The sequence below is a fragment of the Saccopteryx bilineata genome, chromosome 8, assembly GCF_036850765.1.
Source record: "Saccopteryx bilineata isolate mSacBil1 chromosome 8, mSacBil1_pri_phased_curated, whole genome shotgun sequence".
In the NCBI taxonomy this organism is placed as follows: Eukaryota; Metazoa; Chordata; class Mammalia; order Chiroptera; family Emballonuridae; genus Saccopteryx; species Saccopteryx bilineata.
The window spans coordinates 56,278,076-56,296,573 of NC_089497.1; the positions used below are offsets into that span (position 1 = coordinate 56,278,076).

At 44.5% G+C, this 18,498-nt stretch overlaps 1 protein-coding gene and 1 non-coding gene across 7 annotated transcripts in view; both read right to left on the reverse strand.

Moving 5' to 3' along the window:
• Nucleotides 1-187: 187 nt before the first annotated feature.
• Nucleotides 188-18,498, reverse strand: part of PCYT1A (phosphate cytidylyltransferase 1A, choline) — a 95,567-nt gene continuing 77,256 nt past the window's right edge. For all 6 annotated transcript variants that reach the window (XM_066241740.1, XM_066241744.1, XM_066241746.1 and 3 more), the window contains 6 exons: nt 16,502-16,618; nt 15,512-15,663; nt 13,051-13,129; nt 11,674-11,816; nt 5,392-5,580; nt 188-4,184 (listed from right to left, as the gene is read on the reverse strand). In XM_066241740.1, the coding sequence (XP_066097837.1) occupies nt 3,978-4,184; nt 5,392-5,580; nt 11,674-11,816; nt 13,051-13,129; nt 15,512-15,663; nt 16,502-16,618 (887 nt within the window). In that variant the 3' untranslated portion in view covers nt 188-3,977. The remainder of the gene's footprint in view (nt 4,185-5,391; nt 5,581-11,673; nt 11,817-13,050; nt 13,130-15,511; nt 15,664-16,501; nt 16,619-18,498) is intronic.
• Nucleotides 10,243-10,406, reverse strand: LOC136312424 (U1 spliceosomal RNA). The gene has a single exon (XR_010727005.1). It is a non-coding gene; the product is annotated as a U1 spliceosomal RNA (small nuclear RNA).

The following is an 18,498-nucleotide window of genomic DNA, read 5'->3' on the forward strand; positions in this document are numbered from 1 at the left end:
CTTTGTGGGACAATGGCTTTCTAAATCTTCTATACCAAGCTGCAAAAGGAATCCCCCAATAATATGGTCAAGGAGCTTGATTTTTAAGAGCTAAATTAGGATGCAAAAGGTTGAGAGTATAGATAAAAGCCCCAAATACATAAACTGTACCATGCATTTATATATCAGGTCAAAAACACAGAAAACATTAGATAAAACCACTTTGCTTTTATTTGGCTAAATGACAAAAGCCAAAATAACTGAACAAATGAACACTCAGACAGGAAAACAATAGACTGAACACCAGCTGAGGAAAACGTTCTTGTGGACGTCGGCACTGGTGATGGGTTTACTTTCATGCCAAGGCCAGCATTTCTTTCCAAGACTGTATTTTCAGGTTCCTCAGCACAGAAAGCCTGACTAATCAAGTCTCTGTATTCAAAACAGTCAGTGTTTCCCAAAAAGGAGGGGGACCCCACTTCACCCCTATAGCAACACAACCTGAGTCATCCGCAATGTTAAACCTCGCACTTTTGTTTCCTACTCCCATCTGAGCGCTAATGTATAAGATTGGCAGACAGAAAAATCTTTCTTTTCAAGAAAATTAACATTTAATAGTATAACCCAAGAACATGTTCTACTTATTTGGAAAAATAGAAGCTAGGGACCACTCTATCCCATGACAATCTGTTCTATGAGAGAAAACGAGAAGAATCATTGTATGACTTTGAAAAATATAACCTTCAAAAATACTTATATTGGTAAGCTTAAAAAAATACCATTAGTTAAAAACATTGATAAGGGAGTTTTAAATTTTTTTCTACATGTATTGTTTCAATACATATAGAAAATTTAGAAACTATGGCTTTTAGGGAATTAAAGAAAATCAGCAAAGTATAACTGATTTGGAAAGATTTTAAATATGAGATCTGTAACAGGATTAAACAGGCAGTGAGCTCCAGAGACCCCAAATGAAGCTCCCCACAAACGAAGATGACGAGACAGAACACAAGCCCAGGGAGGAGCTGCTGGGGAGCCACCACCCCGAGACTGCCTGCCCAGCTGTGTGGTCACAAGTGAAATTTAAAAAATGTAATTCAGGTGTTGCCTCAGAAGTTATCAGGAATCAGAAAAGGTCAAAAGTTCTCTTGACCCCACTCATATTTTTTTTCCTCTTCAGGATGTTCAACTTCCTCACTTCCCCAACCTCCTTACCCGAGCGTCCGCAAATGAATGGTCTCTGACTCTAGCTGGCAGAAGCAGCTGCGGCTGTGCAAACAACCCGTTTCTAGTCCTCTAAACTTTCAGCCTCTACTTCCAGTCTAGTGCATGGAAAGAGCAGGCGTCCTGCCCAGCCCGTCTCAAGGGTGCTGCTGAAGTGGCTCCGGAGCCCGGCGCAGGGCCGCCTCCTCTGCGCGCCTCCTGCCTCCTGTCTTGCAGAGGCTCTGGGCCAGCCCACTCCCCGGCTCTCCCAGCCGGGCCACCTCTGGCCTGTTCAGGCTGACAGCTTTGTGTGTGGGATTCGGAGAAGCAGCTCCACAGCCTCAAACATTAATACTAGAAGCTTTACAAGTCACAGATATGGTTGTGGTATGCAAACCACTAACCTCACTTACCGAGGCACAAATGATCAAATAGTGCATCATCCCCACAGCTGTCTCCACCCACCCACTCTTATCCAGCACCCAGGATCACACTCATCCCGAAGTATCTAACATGCCACACCATAAAATATTTTTCTTTCAGTCAAAATTATTTGAAGATATACTAGTGTTAGAAGACTGAGGCTAGAGGCTCACCGAAAGGAGTGAGAGTGTTCCAAGAATGTGTGCGCATGCTGGCCCTAGGAGTCTCACAGGGCTTATCAGCCCAGAGGTCATATTCCAAGGGCCAGGCATGCCAGAACCAGCCCGCTGACAGAGATCGGACACCCAGACACGATACTTGAGAGGAGCGACTACAGGGAGCAAATCCACATTTTGGGTATCTCCCTTTCCAAATACACTGAATAACGTGTGTACTTTGAGGGAACAAGTTGGGGGCTTCAGAAGTGACTTCGTTGCCTCTCTATACCGGAAAGAGTAAGACTGAAACAGGCAGAATTCCTAAAGAAGGAAGACTGAAGCAGAAAAGTTAAAATATGTGATCATAAGAAGCTGGGTATTGTAGGCAAACATTAACTTCACCTATTTCAAAACACACACACACAAAAAGATTCCAAGCCAAAGGTCGTGTAGACCAGATTTGGTAGTAAAAATAGCACTTCATGAGAAGAAGTAGAAATGTAGCTTAATGTGGTTATTATAGGCTATCAGGACAAGAGGTCCCCACCCCCTTGTCCCTCCACACTGCCATACTCTGCCTCTGGGAGATCTGAGTTGTAAGAAGTTAGGTAGTCCTGGTGCACAGCCAGGCAGGGTTTACCAGAAAGTGTTTAGGGAGATGACAATGAGATGCTCACAGCCCTAGCAGAGGGGCAAGAAAAGATAAAATGTGGTTTTCTTAGCTGAAAACACTAAAACTCCACCCCACAAGAGGCACTTATGAGCGACAGGGTGGGGCCAGGACAGAAGGAGCCTTCCCCTGACCCAGCTCCAGTACTGAGGGATGGGGACCTCTGGCATGTAGCAGTGGGATGCTGGAGGTTTAAAATGAGCTTGAGCTCAACAGCAAGTGATAAGCTTCCGCTTTCTCTGATGTGAAACTGAGTGATGACTCCCCTTGGGCAACCTAACAGGGGAGGTGGGACCGTAACCACCAGACACGTGGGAGAGGGAGAGTACATACCATATCCTTGCAATGTGAAGCCTTGCTTTGTGGCTTGCTGGAGGGGCGCTGGAGGAAAGTAAGTCCCTGCCAGCTGCCACTCTCAGAGGAAAACCAACACTGCGTGGAGCACTGGTTCCAGCCAAGAGCATTCTTAAGAGGGGCAGAGGTCAAGATAGGGAGGCGGGTGTTTCCTTATGCTTTACCGCCTGTCTTCAATGCAAATCTCTAAATATTCAATATGGCTCTGAGCAGCATGGATTAATAGGTCATGTCCAAACTGCAGACATTTTACAAAGTATCCTCTGCAGAAAGGTGGGCAATAAGTGTAGAAAGAGGAGTAGCAGGGCCAGGACCTACTCCAGGCGGAAAATGAATTTCACTGCCCTTGTATGGGACTGAGTACTGACTCACTCCCCTCCACAATCACAGTAAACCTGACTGCTCCTTCCCTTAACAGCAGATTACAGGAAAGAGACTGACAAGTGCTCCCAATAACGGCCACAGGGTTTTCTGGGATGAACCCCGCAGAAAAGCTGCAGTGATGCCCTCTGCTCTGGTTCCGTCCCGTCAGTGTCTTCATGGACCCCACCAGGTCCAACAAGAAACTCCGCAGGGAGTAAGAAAGTTAGGCTGAGATCTCCTTCCCACAGCCACACTGACACATGTGCCAGCAGTACCTTTAGATTTGTGATCATTACCCAGTTTTTAGCATTTTTTTAAGGAAACTAAACTTATACTCCACTACCCGCCTCGGAAATCACCTGTCAGCACGGCTCATTGCTTGAGGGACTTGGCAAGCCAGTCTGCCTCCGAACGGAAGGCAAACGCTACAGTGTATGAGGAAGAAAAGGCCTCTGGGTATTACACTACTTCCTTCTGCCCACTCCTCAGGAGCAAAAAATTAGTTCTGTTTACTATATTTGAAAGACTAATTTTTAAAAATTAATAAAAATGACAATTTCCCTGTCAAGATCACATGAACATAAGCAGTAAAGCAAAGTCCAGGGGAGGGTATGCCGATGCAGAACAGGCTTCTGAGCTCAGTCAGCCTCCCTCCTGGTGTGGGTGGCTGACGTCTCGGAGGATGGGCTGTCTGGTTCCCCCACCTGAGGTCCTCTAGCCTCAGTTGTCTTTCCTTTCTAGTTGTCCTTAGGTTTATTGTTGGGATCACAATTTGGAATTCAACAGAGAGCTTCTGAAGGTGATGAGACAGAGGGAGTAATGAAAAATTAGTCTTCTTCATCCTCGCTGATATCATAGGCTGCAGCCTTGCGCCTGGAGAGGTTTGCTGGGGAGGAAGGAGGCGAAGTCTTGCCAGAGAAGGGCCATCGGAAAGAGGGGGAGGGGGAGCGCTCCCGAGTGGGACTGCTGCTGGGACTCTGCTTTGGGCTGATGGCCTGCAGCATCCGACCTTTCCCCTCTTTCAGCATGTGTTTCTGTGGAGACCAAAAGGAAGGGTTAGAAGAACCTGCAGATCTTACTAAATCACCACTGGCATGTCTGAGACTTCAAATGTCACAAGTGCCCTCTGCAATGTCAAAACTGATCGAGACGAGGGACATAGCTATAATTCTAAGTAACTGTCTCCCTAAAGTGGCCTACATTATATAACTTATCTAAAGGTTCCCACCTGCTATCCAGTCACCCAATGCTGACTTCTATGTCAAAGGAATTCTTAAAAGCCTACACGGCTTATAGTCTAGGCTCCAGGCAAGAACAAAGGAACTAACTCAAACAAGAGGATACCTCTCCGAGTTTTAGAGTTCTCTGAAAAGGAAGTCCATATTTACCCTGTTTTGTACCCAAGTCCCTCACAGTCAGATCCTTCCTGATACCTAACCTAGGGCTCACTTGCTGAATAGCTACACATACACCTTCTATTTGGCTGGAAGGAATCTTGCTACTCCTCAAGGACAGAATTCCCACCTCCCCCAGGGACCCTGCAGCAGCTGTCTGTAGTGAAGGCAGCTTTCTTTATACTTTCTTTGTTCTTTCCTTCCCTTCTATTTAAAACTATAGTGTAGAAGTAAGATCTGGACACTGGTAGAGAGCTGGCAAAATGATTTAGGAGAATATATTTTATTACTTATTTATTTCATTAGAGAGAGGAGGGGAGGCAACTGGGATCCACCCAGCATGCCCACTAGGGGGCAATGCTCTGCCCATCTGGGGCACTGCTCCATTGCAACAGGAGCCTTTTTTTTTTAAGTGCCTGAGGTGGAGGCCATGGAGCCATCCTCAGTACCCACCTGGGGCCAACTCACTCCAATTGAGTCATGGCTGCAGAAGGGGAGGAGAAAAGAGAGAGACAGAGACAGAGAGAGAAGTGAGAGGGGGAGGGAGAAGGAGAGAAGAAGATGGGCACCTCTCCTGTGTGCCCTGACCGGGAATCGAACCCAGGACTTCCACACACCAGGCCGATGCTCTACCACTGAGCCAAACAGCCAGGGCCCTCTATAATGATTTTAAAGAACTTTTTGGGGAGAACTGAAATATAGTTCTGCCTAATAAGGGGAACAGATTAGCTAACTTCTGAATGTTGATATCCCTTTCTGCTTAAGGATTCTATAATTCTTTCCATAGCATAAGAACTCCCTAAGTTTCTTTAAAATGCCCTAAATTACCTAGCAGAAAAGAACATACCAGCGCTCCTTCTGGACCAAACATTTCCAGGAAGCTTCCAATGAATTCCCGTGACTTCTCCTCCCACTTCTGAATGAGGTCAATGCTCTTCTCCTCTACCTTCTGAACAAACTCTTTTGACTTTTCTTCCACGTCTTTCACTTTCTTCTTTACTTTGTCAACCCGTTCCTGCAAGTGGTATTTCTTCTCCTACATAAAGAAAGAACTGTTTTGAGGAATAATATCCACTCTGACCATTCATTCCAAAGGATGAAAAACATGGCTTGGCACTCTTTGGACACTTTTTAGTCTTTAGAATTCTACTTCGCTTAATCTATCCCACACTTCTCTAGCATAATAATAGAGATAAGATATGCTCTGACCTGACGACCAGTGGTGGTGCAGTGGATGGACCACCGACCCAGAGCACCAACGTCACTGATTCAAAACCCAAGGTCACCAGCTCCATCCTGAACTTGATCCCGAACTCGATCCCAAGGTCGCTGGCTCGAGCCTAAAGTCGCTGGTTCAATCAATCCCCAGTCAAAGCATGTATGGGAAGCAATCAATGGGATACATAACTAAGTGGAGCAATGAGTTGATGCTTCTCTCTCTCCTTTCCTCTCCCCCCTTCTCAAAAAAATTAAATTAAAAAAATATGCTCTGTATGGTCACCTTATACAAAAGTGTGACGATTCTAACATTGTGGAAACCTGGACTAAACTAAATATATAGGGTAGGCCCAGTAATATGTTTGTAACCAAATGAAGTCACATTTTTATTTGTTTGTTTGTTTTTGTTTTTTCTGAGAGAGAAACAAGAACATTGAGCTGCTCCTGTATGTGCCCTAACCAGGGAATTGAACTGGCAACCTTCACGCTCCAGAACAACACTCCAACCGACTGAGCTATCCAGCCAGGGCTGAAGTCACATTTTTAAAAACAAAACATAAACTTAGAACATGAACATGCCCAACAAAACCCAACCCCCATTCTAGACGGAGATGTAAAGGGGCAACAAGATCACTGCACAGTATTGCCAAGAATAAGCCAACGATAATAGCTGGAGAGTGAAAGTAGTCCATCTTTTACTTAATTTTTTTTTAATTATTTTTATTTATTTATTTATTTTATTTTATTTTTTTTTACAGAGACAGAGAGAGAGTCAGAGTGGGGGATAGGGACAGACAGACAGGAACGGAGAGACGAGAAGCATCAATCATTAGTTTTTCGTTGCGCATTGCGACACCTTAGTTGTTCATTGATTGCTTTCTCATATGTGCCTTGACCGTGGGCCTTCAGCAGACCGAATAACCCCTTGCTCGAGCCAGCGACCTTGGGTCCAAGCTGGCGAGCTTTTTGCTCAAGCCAGATGAGCCCGCGCTCAAACTGGCAACCTCAGGGTCTCGAACCTGGGTCCCCTGCATCCCAGTCTGATGCTCTATCCACTGCGCCACCGCCTGGTCAGGCTTACTTAATTTTTTTTTTTTTTTATAATAAATTTTTATTAATGGTAATGGGATGACATTAATAAATCAGGGTACATATATTCAAAGAAAACATGTCTAGGTTATTTTGTCATTAAATTATGTTGCATACCCCTCGCCCAAAGTCAGATTGTCCTCCGCCACCCTCTATCTAGTTCTCTGTGCCCCTCCCCCTAGGCTTACTTAATTTTTATTGTATTAGATTTTCCTCCTCTATAACTGGTTATTCTATGACTTTAAGAGAGTTGTTTTTAGTACAGTATTTGGAAGTCTGTTTGCTCATTCACAAAATAAAGATGCTCCTCTTTGATCCTACCAGCTTCTCTAAAGATAAGAGAAAACGGGCCTGACCTGTGGTGGCGCAGTGGATAAAGCATCGACCTGGAAATGCTAAGGTCACCGGTTCGAAGCCCTGGGCCTGCCTGGTCAAGGCACATGTGAGAGTTGATGCTTCCAGCTCCTCCCCTCCTTCTCTTTCTCTCTGTCTCTCCTCTCTCTCTCTCTGTCCTCTCTAAAAAAAAAAAATGAATAAAAAAAAAAAAAAAGATAAGAGAAAACGGTGAGACCTCTGTGGGGATGAGGAGTGAGGAGGAGAGTCTTCAGTCAAATGAAAAGTATTTTCATAATTTCCCAATCATAAAGGGATAAGGAAATATGTTTAAGACTTCTAAATTCCTGACTGTAGATAAAAGGTTCTGCAGTAGGTGGTTAACAACAGCTAGGGTTTATCTGCATAGATAATCATATTCAGATGAAACCATTTCACCTGTTCAGAATTCACAGAGTGGGGAACAGGTGAGGAAGCATGGTAAACCACTAATGTAGAAGGCAGAGTTAGCAGCTTTCGTTTTAAATGAACTTTACAGAGGCATTATTTATATACAAAATGATAGCAGTTTGTTGCTAACGGACAACATTAAGCTAAAATAAACTTTGCTTCCATAAATCGAATTTTATTATTTATTTTTCATAAAAAGTGGCTAGAGGACCTGGCTGGGTGGGTAATGGATAAAACATCAACCCAGCCTGACCAGGCGGTGGCGCGGTGAATGAAGCGTCAGACTGGGATGCGGAGAATACAGGTTCAAGACCCCGAGGTCGCCAGCTTGAGTGCGGGATCATCTGGTTTGAGCAAAGCTCACCAGCTTGGACCCAAGGTCGCTGGCTTGAGCAAGGGGTTACTCGGTCTGCTGAGGGCCCACGGTCAAGGCACATGTGAGAGGGCAATCAATAAACAACTAAGGTGTCACAATGAAAAACTGATGGTTGATGCTTCTCATCTCTCTCCGTTCCTGTCTGTCTGTCCCTGTCTATCCCTCCCTCTGACTCTCTCTGTTTTTGTAAAAAACAAAACAAACAAAAAAAAACATCGACGCAGTGCACCAGAGGTCACGGCTTTGACCTCCAGTCAGTGCACATACAAGAAGTAATCAATGAGTGCACAACTAAATGGAACAACTAAGTGAAATAATGAGTTAATACTTATCTCTCTTTCTTCTCCTCTCCCTTTCTTTCTCTCTCTCTCAAATCAATGGGATTTTTTAAAGCAAGAAACAGAGACAAAAAGGGGGAGAGATGAGAAGCATCAACCCATAGTTGCAGCACTTTAGTTGTTCGATGATTGCTTTCTCATACGTTCCTTGACTGGGGGCCTCTAGCCGAGACAGTGACCCTTTGCTCAAGCCATCCCAAAGGTCCATGAAGTCATGTCTACAATCCCACGCTCAAGCCGGCAACCTTGCACTTAAGCTGGTGAGCCCACACTCAAGCCTGCATCATTGGGGTATTGAACCTGGGTCCTCAGTGACCTGGGTCAATGCTCTATCCACTGTGCCACCACCTGGTCAGGCGAGAAAAAAAAATTTTAAATGGCTGGAGTGGAGTGGGGAGTGGTGGAGTGTTTGAGGGTGAGGGCAAGCAAACAGGTTGGAGCCTCCATGTTCCACCTGTAGGCCAAGCAAGCCCCAGAATCTTGTTCCCAGTGAGATGGTGAGTCACTGGAGGGCTTTGGCCAGGGTGTGATGTGTCAAAATGGTATTATGTTTGAAAAAGATGATGATCTGCAAACAGATAGTATGGGGACCTTCTTGGAAACTGCACAGTCCTCCATATGGGAGACGATGGGACAGACCCACATGGCTATGGCACAAGGGTGCAAGGTGGGATGCAGGGTGAGGGAGGGAGAGGAATCCAGATCTTTGGTTTGAGGATTTGGGGGAATAGTGGTATCATCTTCTTCTTCTTTATTTTTCCTTATAAGCACCATTTTTTTTTTTTCATTTTAGAGAGGAAAGGAGAGAGAGAGAGAGAAGGGGGAGGGTGCAGGAAGCATCAACTCCCATATATGCCTTGACCAGGCAAGCCCAGGGTTTCAAACCAGCGACCTCAGCATTCCAAGTTGATGCTTTATCCACTGCGCCACCACAGGTCAGGCCAGTGGTATCATCTTCTGAGTGGAGAAGACCAAAGTTGGAGCAGACTTGGGAGCAATCAAGAATTCTGTTTGGGACATGTCAGGTCAACCTGTCTGATACCCAGATGGGACATTTAGGAGGTGGCTGGATTTATAAGTCTAGAGTTCAGTGGCAGAGTTGGGCCTAGATGAGATCACTTCTAGAGCAGGTGGAAAGAGAAGAGGCCCCAGGCCTGGGCTTGGGGACCAAGCAGTGACAGAGGTAGAGTGTCAGAGAGGCTGAGGGGTTATGTATGTTAGAGCTTATGTGGTGGCAGCAGACAACTAGGAGGAGGATTAGAGGGGGACCGGGAACTCTGGCACCATGAGGGAGGGAGTGGAGAGAGGGTGTCTGAACAGCCTTCCTAGGAGTATCCTGCCTAGGCCCACAGGGCAGGAGCTGAGGGCTCATAAATAATATTTTAAAACTTAGGTTTAGCCCTGGCTGGTTGGCTCAGCGGTAGAGCGTCGGCCTGGCATGCGGGGGACCGGGGTTCGATTCCCGGCCAGGGCACATAGGAGAAGCGCCCATTTGCTTCTCCACCCCCCCCCCTTCCTCTCTGTCTCTCTCTTCCCCTCCCGCAGCCGAGGCTCCATTGGAGCAAAGATGGCCCGGGCGCTGGGGATGGCTCCTTGGCCTCTGCCCCAGGCGCTAGAGTGGCTCTGGTCGCAGCAGAGCGATGCCCCGGAGGGGCAGAGCATCGCCCCCTGGTGGGCAGAGCATCGCCCCTGGTGGGCGTGCCGGGTGGATCCCGGTCGGGCGCATGCGGGAGTCTCTCTGACTGTCTCTCCCCATTTCCAGCTTCAGAAAAATACAAAAAAAAAAAAAAAAGATAAAAAAAACTTAGGTTTAATATCCTGAGAAATTACACACAATATGTGTGTCGCTATCCAGAGAGAGGGGTCCGCAGCTTTCATTGGACTTTTTTTTTTTCAGGGGAGAGCACGAACTCAGTCCCCCACTAACACAAATTAGGGAATCGAGTTTCCCACATTTGGGAAAATCGCAGGGGTCAGCACATCCGGAGTGCAATGGCTAAGCCTCGCCCTGGGAAAACCACCTTCGTGATCATGGTATCTCCCCTTCCAGGTAAGTATGGACGTTTTTATTTTTTATTTTAGGTGAGAGGAGGGGAAATAATGAGGCAGGCTCCTGAATGCACCCTGACCAGGATCCACCTGACAACACCCATCTGGGACCATTGCTCAAAGACTGAGCTATTTTTAGTGCTTGAGGCTAGTGCTCTCAGACTAACAGAGCTATCCTCAGTGCCAGGGGTAATGCTCAAATAAACTTAGCAACTGACTGGGGGAGGGGAAGAGAGAGAGGACGGACGGGGAGAGGGAATGGGAGAGAAGCAGATGATTGCTTCTCCTGTGTGTCCTGACTGGGAATCAAACCCAGGATGTCCATATGCCAGGCCAATGCTCTATCTACTAAGCCATTGGCCAGGGCCTTTTTTTTTTTTTTTAATGTTCATTTTATTGATTTTAGAGAGTGAGAAAGGAAGAGAGAGAGAGATAGAAACATCAATCTGTTCCTGTATGTGCCCTGAGTAGGGATCAAACTGGCAACCTCCACGCTTCGGGACATGCTCAAACCAACCAAGCTATCCGGCCAGGGCATGATCAGATTTTCTTTCTTTTTTATTTTTATTTTTATTTATTTATTTATTTTTACAGAGACAGAGAGTGAGTCAGAGAGAGGGATAGACAGACAGGAACGGAGAGAGATGAGAAGCATCAATCATTAGTTTTTCATTGTGCGTTGCAACACCTTAGTTGTTCATTGATTGCTCTCCCATATGTGCCTTGACCAGACCACGGGCCTTCAGCAGACCAAGTACCCCTTGCTGGAGCCAGTGACCTTGGGTTCAAGCTGGTGGGCTTTTCCTCAAACCAGATGAGCCCGCACTCAAGCTGGCGACCTCAGGGTCTCGAACCCGGGTCCTCTGCATCCCAGTCTGACGCTCTATCCACTGCACCACTGCCTGGTCAGGCCATGATCAGATTTTCAAAAGACCATCAAATTAAAAAAAAAAACGGCTAAGAACTACTATTTTAAATGCATTTGATATACATATTGTATTGTGTAAGTTACACATTCTTATTTATCTAATTGGCTATGTCTTTAGATCAATGTGTTGATACTACCATAAAGGCAGAAAATGTCTCTCTGTTTTATTCTCTTTGTAAAGAGCTTAGCATAGTGTTATGTGCAGAGGATTCATTGAGCTTTAGGGGAAGGTAACTATAGCAGACTGAAAAGCAAGTTCAGCTCAGATGAAGTGGGAAGCAACATGTGTCCTAAAGCCAGGGAAGTCTGGGATGAGGTTGATGAGTCTGGGATGCGGTTGGAACTCACGTTGATAAAGCTGACATTGAGCTCCTTTGCCGTGTAGCCCCTCTGTAGGTTCCGTCTGGCATACACATCATAGTCCCGGACAATTCGGGTGATGATATCTGATGTGGAGATACCTTCTGTCCTTTGTGTTGGAGCAAACATGCCTAACCCCAAAACAGACAAACACTGTGACATTCTGGTTAGCTCAGGCAGTAGGACTAGATGGAAACTGGAAACAACATTCCTGTCCTCAAAAAGCAGAATCATTGGCCCTGGCCAGTTGGCTCAGTGGTAGAGCATCAGCCCGGCATGTGGAAGTCCTAGGTTTGATTCCCGGCCAGGGCACACAGGAGAGGCACGCATCTGCTTCTCCACCCTCCTCCTCTCACGTCTCTCTCTTTCTCTTTCACCCTCTCTCTCTTTTTCTCTTACTCTCCCTTCCTGAAGCCATAGCTCCATTAGAGCGAGTTCTCCCTGGGTGCTGAGGATGGCTGCATGGCCTCCACCTCAGGCACTAAAATATGGCTCTGGTTGCAATGGAGGAAGGGCCCCAGATGGGAAGAGCACTGCCCCCTGGTGGCCTTGCTGGGTAGATCCTGGTCAGGGCGCATGCAGGAGTCTATCTCTCTGTATCCCCTCCTCTTGCTAAGATTAAAAATTAAAATTAAAAAAAGTAGAGTCATTTATTATTAAGGAAGTCTGGAGATATTGACATACAGAATAAGAATGAATCAAAAGTTAGGGGTCAAGGAAAGGAGGAGCCATATGGCCTTAAAACAAAGAAAAACACAGGGCTGGAAAAAGGTTTCCTGAAATTAAAACAGATATCAATAGTATATGTTTAGACTGAGAATTGATGGATCTCCGTTTTGTGCTCACCTTAATCTCTTATCTGAAGTGGGACCTAAAAATGGATGTGGAATTTCTCAGTGTATAAACTTTCCTCTGGGCCCTGGAGGTTGGCTCAGTGGTAGAGTGTTGGCCTGGCATGTGGATGTCCCGAGTTTGATTCCCAGTCCAAGCACACAGGAGAAGCGCCCATCTGCTTCTCTACCCCTCCCCCCTCTTTCTTCTCTCTCCCTTCTCCTCCTATAGCCTGGCTCAATTGGAGCGAGCTGGCCCCAGGGGCTGAGGATGACTCCATAGCTTCTGCCTCAGGCACCAGGAAGAGCTTGGTTGCTGAGCAATGGAGCAGTGCCCCAGATGGGCAAAGCATAGCCCCCTAGTGGGCTTGCCAAGTGAATCCTGGTTGGGGCACATGTGGGAGTCTGTCTCTGCCTCCACTCCTCTCACTGAATTAAAAAACAAACTAACAAAAACTTCCCTCTGTAAAGTAGAGATGTGGTTGGATCTTTGTCACTGCCCGAGACTATAAAGTGAGAACGCATATCAACTTACCTGCTTCCTTGATGTGCTTATAAACATCATCACTTCCAGCAGAAGAATAAGGGATATCATCATGGGCCACAAAATCAATCTTAAAATAAGAAAACATCATTTAAAACCCAGGATATCTGCCATTCATAAAGAACTAGTACACACTGTCATGCCCAGAAAAAGGACAAAAAGGATACGCCAAGCCTCAGGCCTTTTCTCTTTATCTCTCTTTGCTTTGCTCATAAATTCCATGATTCATATCAAGCCACTCAACCTTTTTCATTTAAGGATGATAAATATAAAGTCAGCAAGTTTCCTTTACTGGCTATTTCTCCTGGTCTACTGGAGGTGCTACCCTCACACTGCACCCTGTCACCATGAGTGGAAAATTGACCTGGGAGTGCTAGTTAGTGGGGGGGGGAGGGAGGAAAGAAGAGATCTCCTCGTCCTCCCAGTTCTATAAGCATTCATCAAGTGTGAACCTTTGTCAACTGGTTTCTTTCTCAGACCAGGAAATGAATGGGAATATAAAAATAGCAACCAAGAACGCTTTCATTAGAATAGATACATCTAGACTCCTGAGAAATACAAAATCCAAAGCCATAAAAGACCATCAGGTCTCAGGATCTCTCATTTTACTAGTGTCAACACCTCTTGAAACAGTTAAGAGTCCACTAGCACTGCGATCAATAATCTATCTGAGGCCCTGGCCGGTTGGCTCAGTGGTAGAGCGTCGGCCTGGTGTGCAGGGGTCCCGGGTTTGATTCCTGGCCAGGGCACACAGGAGAGACACCCATCTGCTTCTCCACCCCTCCGCCTCTCCTTCCTCTCTGTCTCTCTCTTCCCCTCCTGCAGCCAGGGCTCCATTGGAGCAAAGTTGGCCCGGGCACTGGGGATGGCTCTGTGGCTTCTGCCTCAGGCGCTGGAATGGCTCTGGTTGCAACAGAGCGATGCCCCAGATGGGCAAAGCATCGCCCCCTGGTGGGCATGCCGGGTGGATCCTGGTCGGGCGCATGCAGGAGTCTGTCTGACTGCCTCCCTGTTTCCAACTTCAGGAAAAAAAATAATAATAAATAAATAAATAATAATAAAATAATAATCTATCTGAGAAATATGCTCAACCTCACTCACTCCTTCCTGAATAGGCCATATACCCTTTGCTAATATAATTGCTAATACCACCACACCCAACTCCCAGAAGGCACTGCGGTGTGAAGCATGCTCATCAGGACTGTCAGGGACTCTCAGCTAACATCTCAGTTACCCATAAACTATTTATTAGGAATCCATAGGCAGAAAAGCAAAACTAAGGATGGTGGGCAAAACTTGTGGTTGAAGATATGCTGCTAACAAGAAGAAAAGCAAATTAGAAGTTCTTCCTGGGCCAGTCGGTTGTGTTACTGGGCATACACTTACTCATTACTGTTGGTACCACTGGCTACTAAGTGTTGACATAGAAAAGCTAGAGAACTATAAAAAGTGTGTCCTAATCCTCAAGCGTTATAACACATATCTCTTAGCTTCAGGCCTACCCTTCAAACACGTTGCTTTTGAAGCACTTTGGCTACCTCTGTTCCTTCCTGTTTCATTGAAGAATTCACCTTCAAAATTCCACGCACCCCTGTAGAGAACTGATAATATGCTTGCTGGTCCCTTAGGCTTGAGGGCCTCTGACCTGACCTGATAAATCCCTCTCATTTCTTATATCGACCTTTTGCAGTTAACCTGATACTTTAATGTGGGAGAATTAGGAGGTAAGGGGCTTTATAATAACTCGCTGAGCAAAAGTGAAAAATCTCCCTGGTTTCAGATTACACAAAACTTCAAGCCCCAAATCAAAGCCCTGAAACTAAATTTAAGTCAATATAAGAGAAGTCTATGTTTATCTGTCTTACTTCCTGGAATGTGCTTGAGAGCATGGCTGGCATTATGTATAGTCTAAGAGACTGGCATGCTATGAGGATGAACACATATAGTGTGTTGTGTGCATGTGTGTGTGCATGGGGGCAGGGGATCACCTAACTGAAGCATTCTATTTCTACTGTGTGACCTGCTACAGTATGATCTGGACCAAGTTATTTGGTCTCTCTGGCTTTGTTGTCATATAAAAATGGAAATAATATTTACCCAACAGGACTGTTATGGGGAGCAAATGAAATATAATGGATGTAAAAGCCATAAACCATCAAACCCCATATAAATGTCAGTCATGCCTTTTATTAGTAGTAATGTCACTGTTATATCTCCTCTGTGTGAAATTTACATAGGAGGCAGAAGTGAAATAAGGCTAGTAGAAAACTAGCCCAAGTACCAGAAGTCCTAAGAGATGAAGAAATTTTGTACAGATGATGTATTGTAGAATACACCTGAAACCTGTATAATAATTTTATTAATTAATGTCACCCCAATACATTTAATTAAAACATTAAAAAATAAGAAATTCTGGAACAGGGATGGGGACATGTGCCCAGTCAGTTCCTACCCGGTGTTCGGCCAGGAACTCAGGTGTCAGGGTCCAGGGGGCGTTCCTCACCACCTCGTCCACATAGCGGCAGTGCTGCACGGCATCATAGCGCTCATTTTCGTTCATCACTGTGAAGCCTTTGAAGTTGTGCGTTAGCTCATCACTGCAAACTGAGTTCACACCATCAAGATGGAAGTCAAAGCCACCACTCCTCGGTCACCAACCTCTCCCATTCCCTAGGACTGGAATCATTCTCCCCACCTGGAGAAATTTCTGCTGGAGGTAGCTCAGTCTGGGTAACAATGCTTTTTGTTTTTTAATTAATTAATTAATTAATTAATTAATTTTTATTTATTTAATTATTGTGTTTACATTCTAGTGTCATCCTGAATGCATCCCCCTTCCCCCATATTCCACTCAACATCTCCCTTGCCCCTTTAAATCCAAGATACACCTTCAGGAGCAATACTCACTGAATAGCATGTTCACACTTTGAACAGAGGCTCCAACAGGGCTAAGATCTTCAGCTTTGAAATAAACCTGCTGTGTATTTCTGCATCAATTAAGTTTTTAAAAATGTTTTCCTATTATGTATATTTGTATAAGACTGAACTGGACCATATAACATTTGTTTAGCTGGATTTTCTAATTCAGTTGATTTAAAATGATAAACTGAAATCCAGAGTAAATGTCATTCTTAAACAGGCATGACTCCAGAAACTCAGCTAAAAACAGTGAGATAAACACTGGACACCTCAGGTTAATGAGTTTGGAACTTCTCATTCCCTCATTTAAAACTTCTCTATCCCTCATTTAAAAACCAAAACAAGAGCCAATATAACTCCAGTTATAAAGACAGAAAAAAGGGCTACTGTAGTATTTTCGTGGGCAGCACCTAAAGTCATCAGATGTTTTCTTGCCTCCCACAATGAGGTATGTATCAGGGAAAAGGTTCTTTTCTTACCTCCCACAATGAGGTATGTATTAGGGAAAAGGTTCTTTTCTTACCTCCCACAATGAGGTATGTATTAGGGAAAAGGTTCTTTGCTTGCATCAGAGCCCGGGCATGACCAGAATGAAATAAGTCAAATATTCCATCTGCATAAACTCTCACAGGTCGCTCATCTAAATCCAAAAGAAAATTTATCACAAAAACACACTGATTCAGTATCTCATATTTGACAAATGCACATGGCACTGTGTGACATGCACTCTGCATACCCCTCTCCTAAGGTGTTCTCTGGATACTCACTCCAATTTGGGAGGTGGGAGGAATAATACCACTGACGCTGTTGGCTTACAAAGACCCTTTTGACGTCTTATCGGTTAAGTCTTTTTGTTAGCATGGTTGCATTAAACTGCTCAGGTAATTGAATTTCATGATTGCTTTTTCTTAATGTTATTTTGGAATTGAAAAGGAAGAGTTGTACAACAGATAAGTCCAAAACTTCAAATTCCTCACCTTCAGTTTGTGTTTAAACTTCAGTTACATATAAATAGATTATAGTTATACTATAATCTGGCTGCTTGCTCTCTCATTTTCAAGCTGCCTTTAATACTAATGACTACCTTATTTTTCGCTCCATAAGATGCACTTTTTTTCCCCCAAAAGTGGAAGGGAAAATGCCTGTGCGTCTTATGGAGCGAAAAATACAGTATTTTATTAAATATTTTAACATACCATTTGGTTCAGAATATTTTTTTATTTTCCTCCTTAAAACCCTAGGTGTGTCTTATGGTCAGGTGCATCTTATAAAGCGAAAAATATGGTAATGCTTTGCTTTGAAAATAAAGCTCCCTACTATTGCCCAAAAAGTAAGGAGTGATTCAGAAAGGTGAATTAAAAAAGAAGGAAGGTAAGTACCAGTCATCAAGTTACTGTTTCTCAGTCCCAGATTCACCCTCAATACCTGCTCTGGAATAACAGCGGGATTCCTTCAAGAATTTCTCCTGATAGTGATTATGATCTTACAGTTTCTCAACAGAAGGTGATATACTAAGTATTTGAAAATCAAATATAATTATTTTAGGACTTTATATTAGAGGTTTTCCTCTTCTCTCCATTAGTGAGAATAATAAAGAACGGACTGTCATTTTTTTGTGTGTGTGTGGTAGTAGACTATGAAAAAAAAAGCCAGAAAATGATCTCTCAGGACACAAGATTAATTCTAAATTCAAATAAACACATTAAGAATGAAATTGATTAATGGTTCATTATGCTTCAAATGATAAATCTAACAGTCCTAGTAACATACTCCCACTATGTGACTAAAGGAAAAAGCTATTTCACTGTAGCAGCAGAAAATAACAATAGGAGTGTCTACATTACTCTGGGAAAGAAGGGCCAGAATCTCATCAGATATATGATACTATACTGAAGACAGGGATAAGATACCTCTCTCTCCTGTCTTGTTTATCAAGATGGTGAATCAAGAGAGAGGAAACTGGTTCTCAGGAAGCTTATGGGCTTTTATTCTTTCTAGCTAGCTTTATCCATTAACTGAGAGCTTATTTACTGCTGACAGAAATATAAACTGAGACTTACAATGGGCAATTAGGCAATATCTATCAAAACAAATGACAGCCTGACCAGGCGGTGGCGCAGTGGATAGAGCATCGGACTGGGATGCAGAGGACCCAGGTTCGAGACCCCGGGGTCGCCAGCTTGAACGCGGGCTCATCGGGTTTGAGCAAAGCTCACCAGCTTGGACCCAAGGTCACTGGCTCGAGCAAGAGGTTACTCGGTCTGCTGAGGGACCCTGGTCAAGGCACATATGAGAAAGCAATCAATGAACAACTAAAGTGTCGCAATGCACAACGAAAAACTAATGATTGATGCTTTTCATTTCTTCTGTTCCTGTCTGTCTGTCCCTGTCTATCCCTCTCTCTGTCTCTGTAAAAAAAAAAAAAAAAACCCCAAACAAATGACAACTGCTTATACTGTTTGGCCCAGTTATTCCAATTCTAGGAATTTATCTCACAGATATAGTTATAAAAATATATGT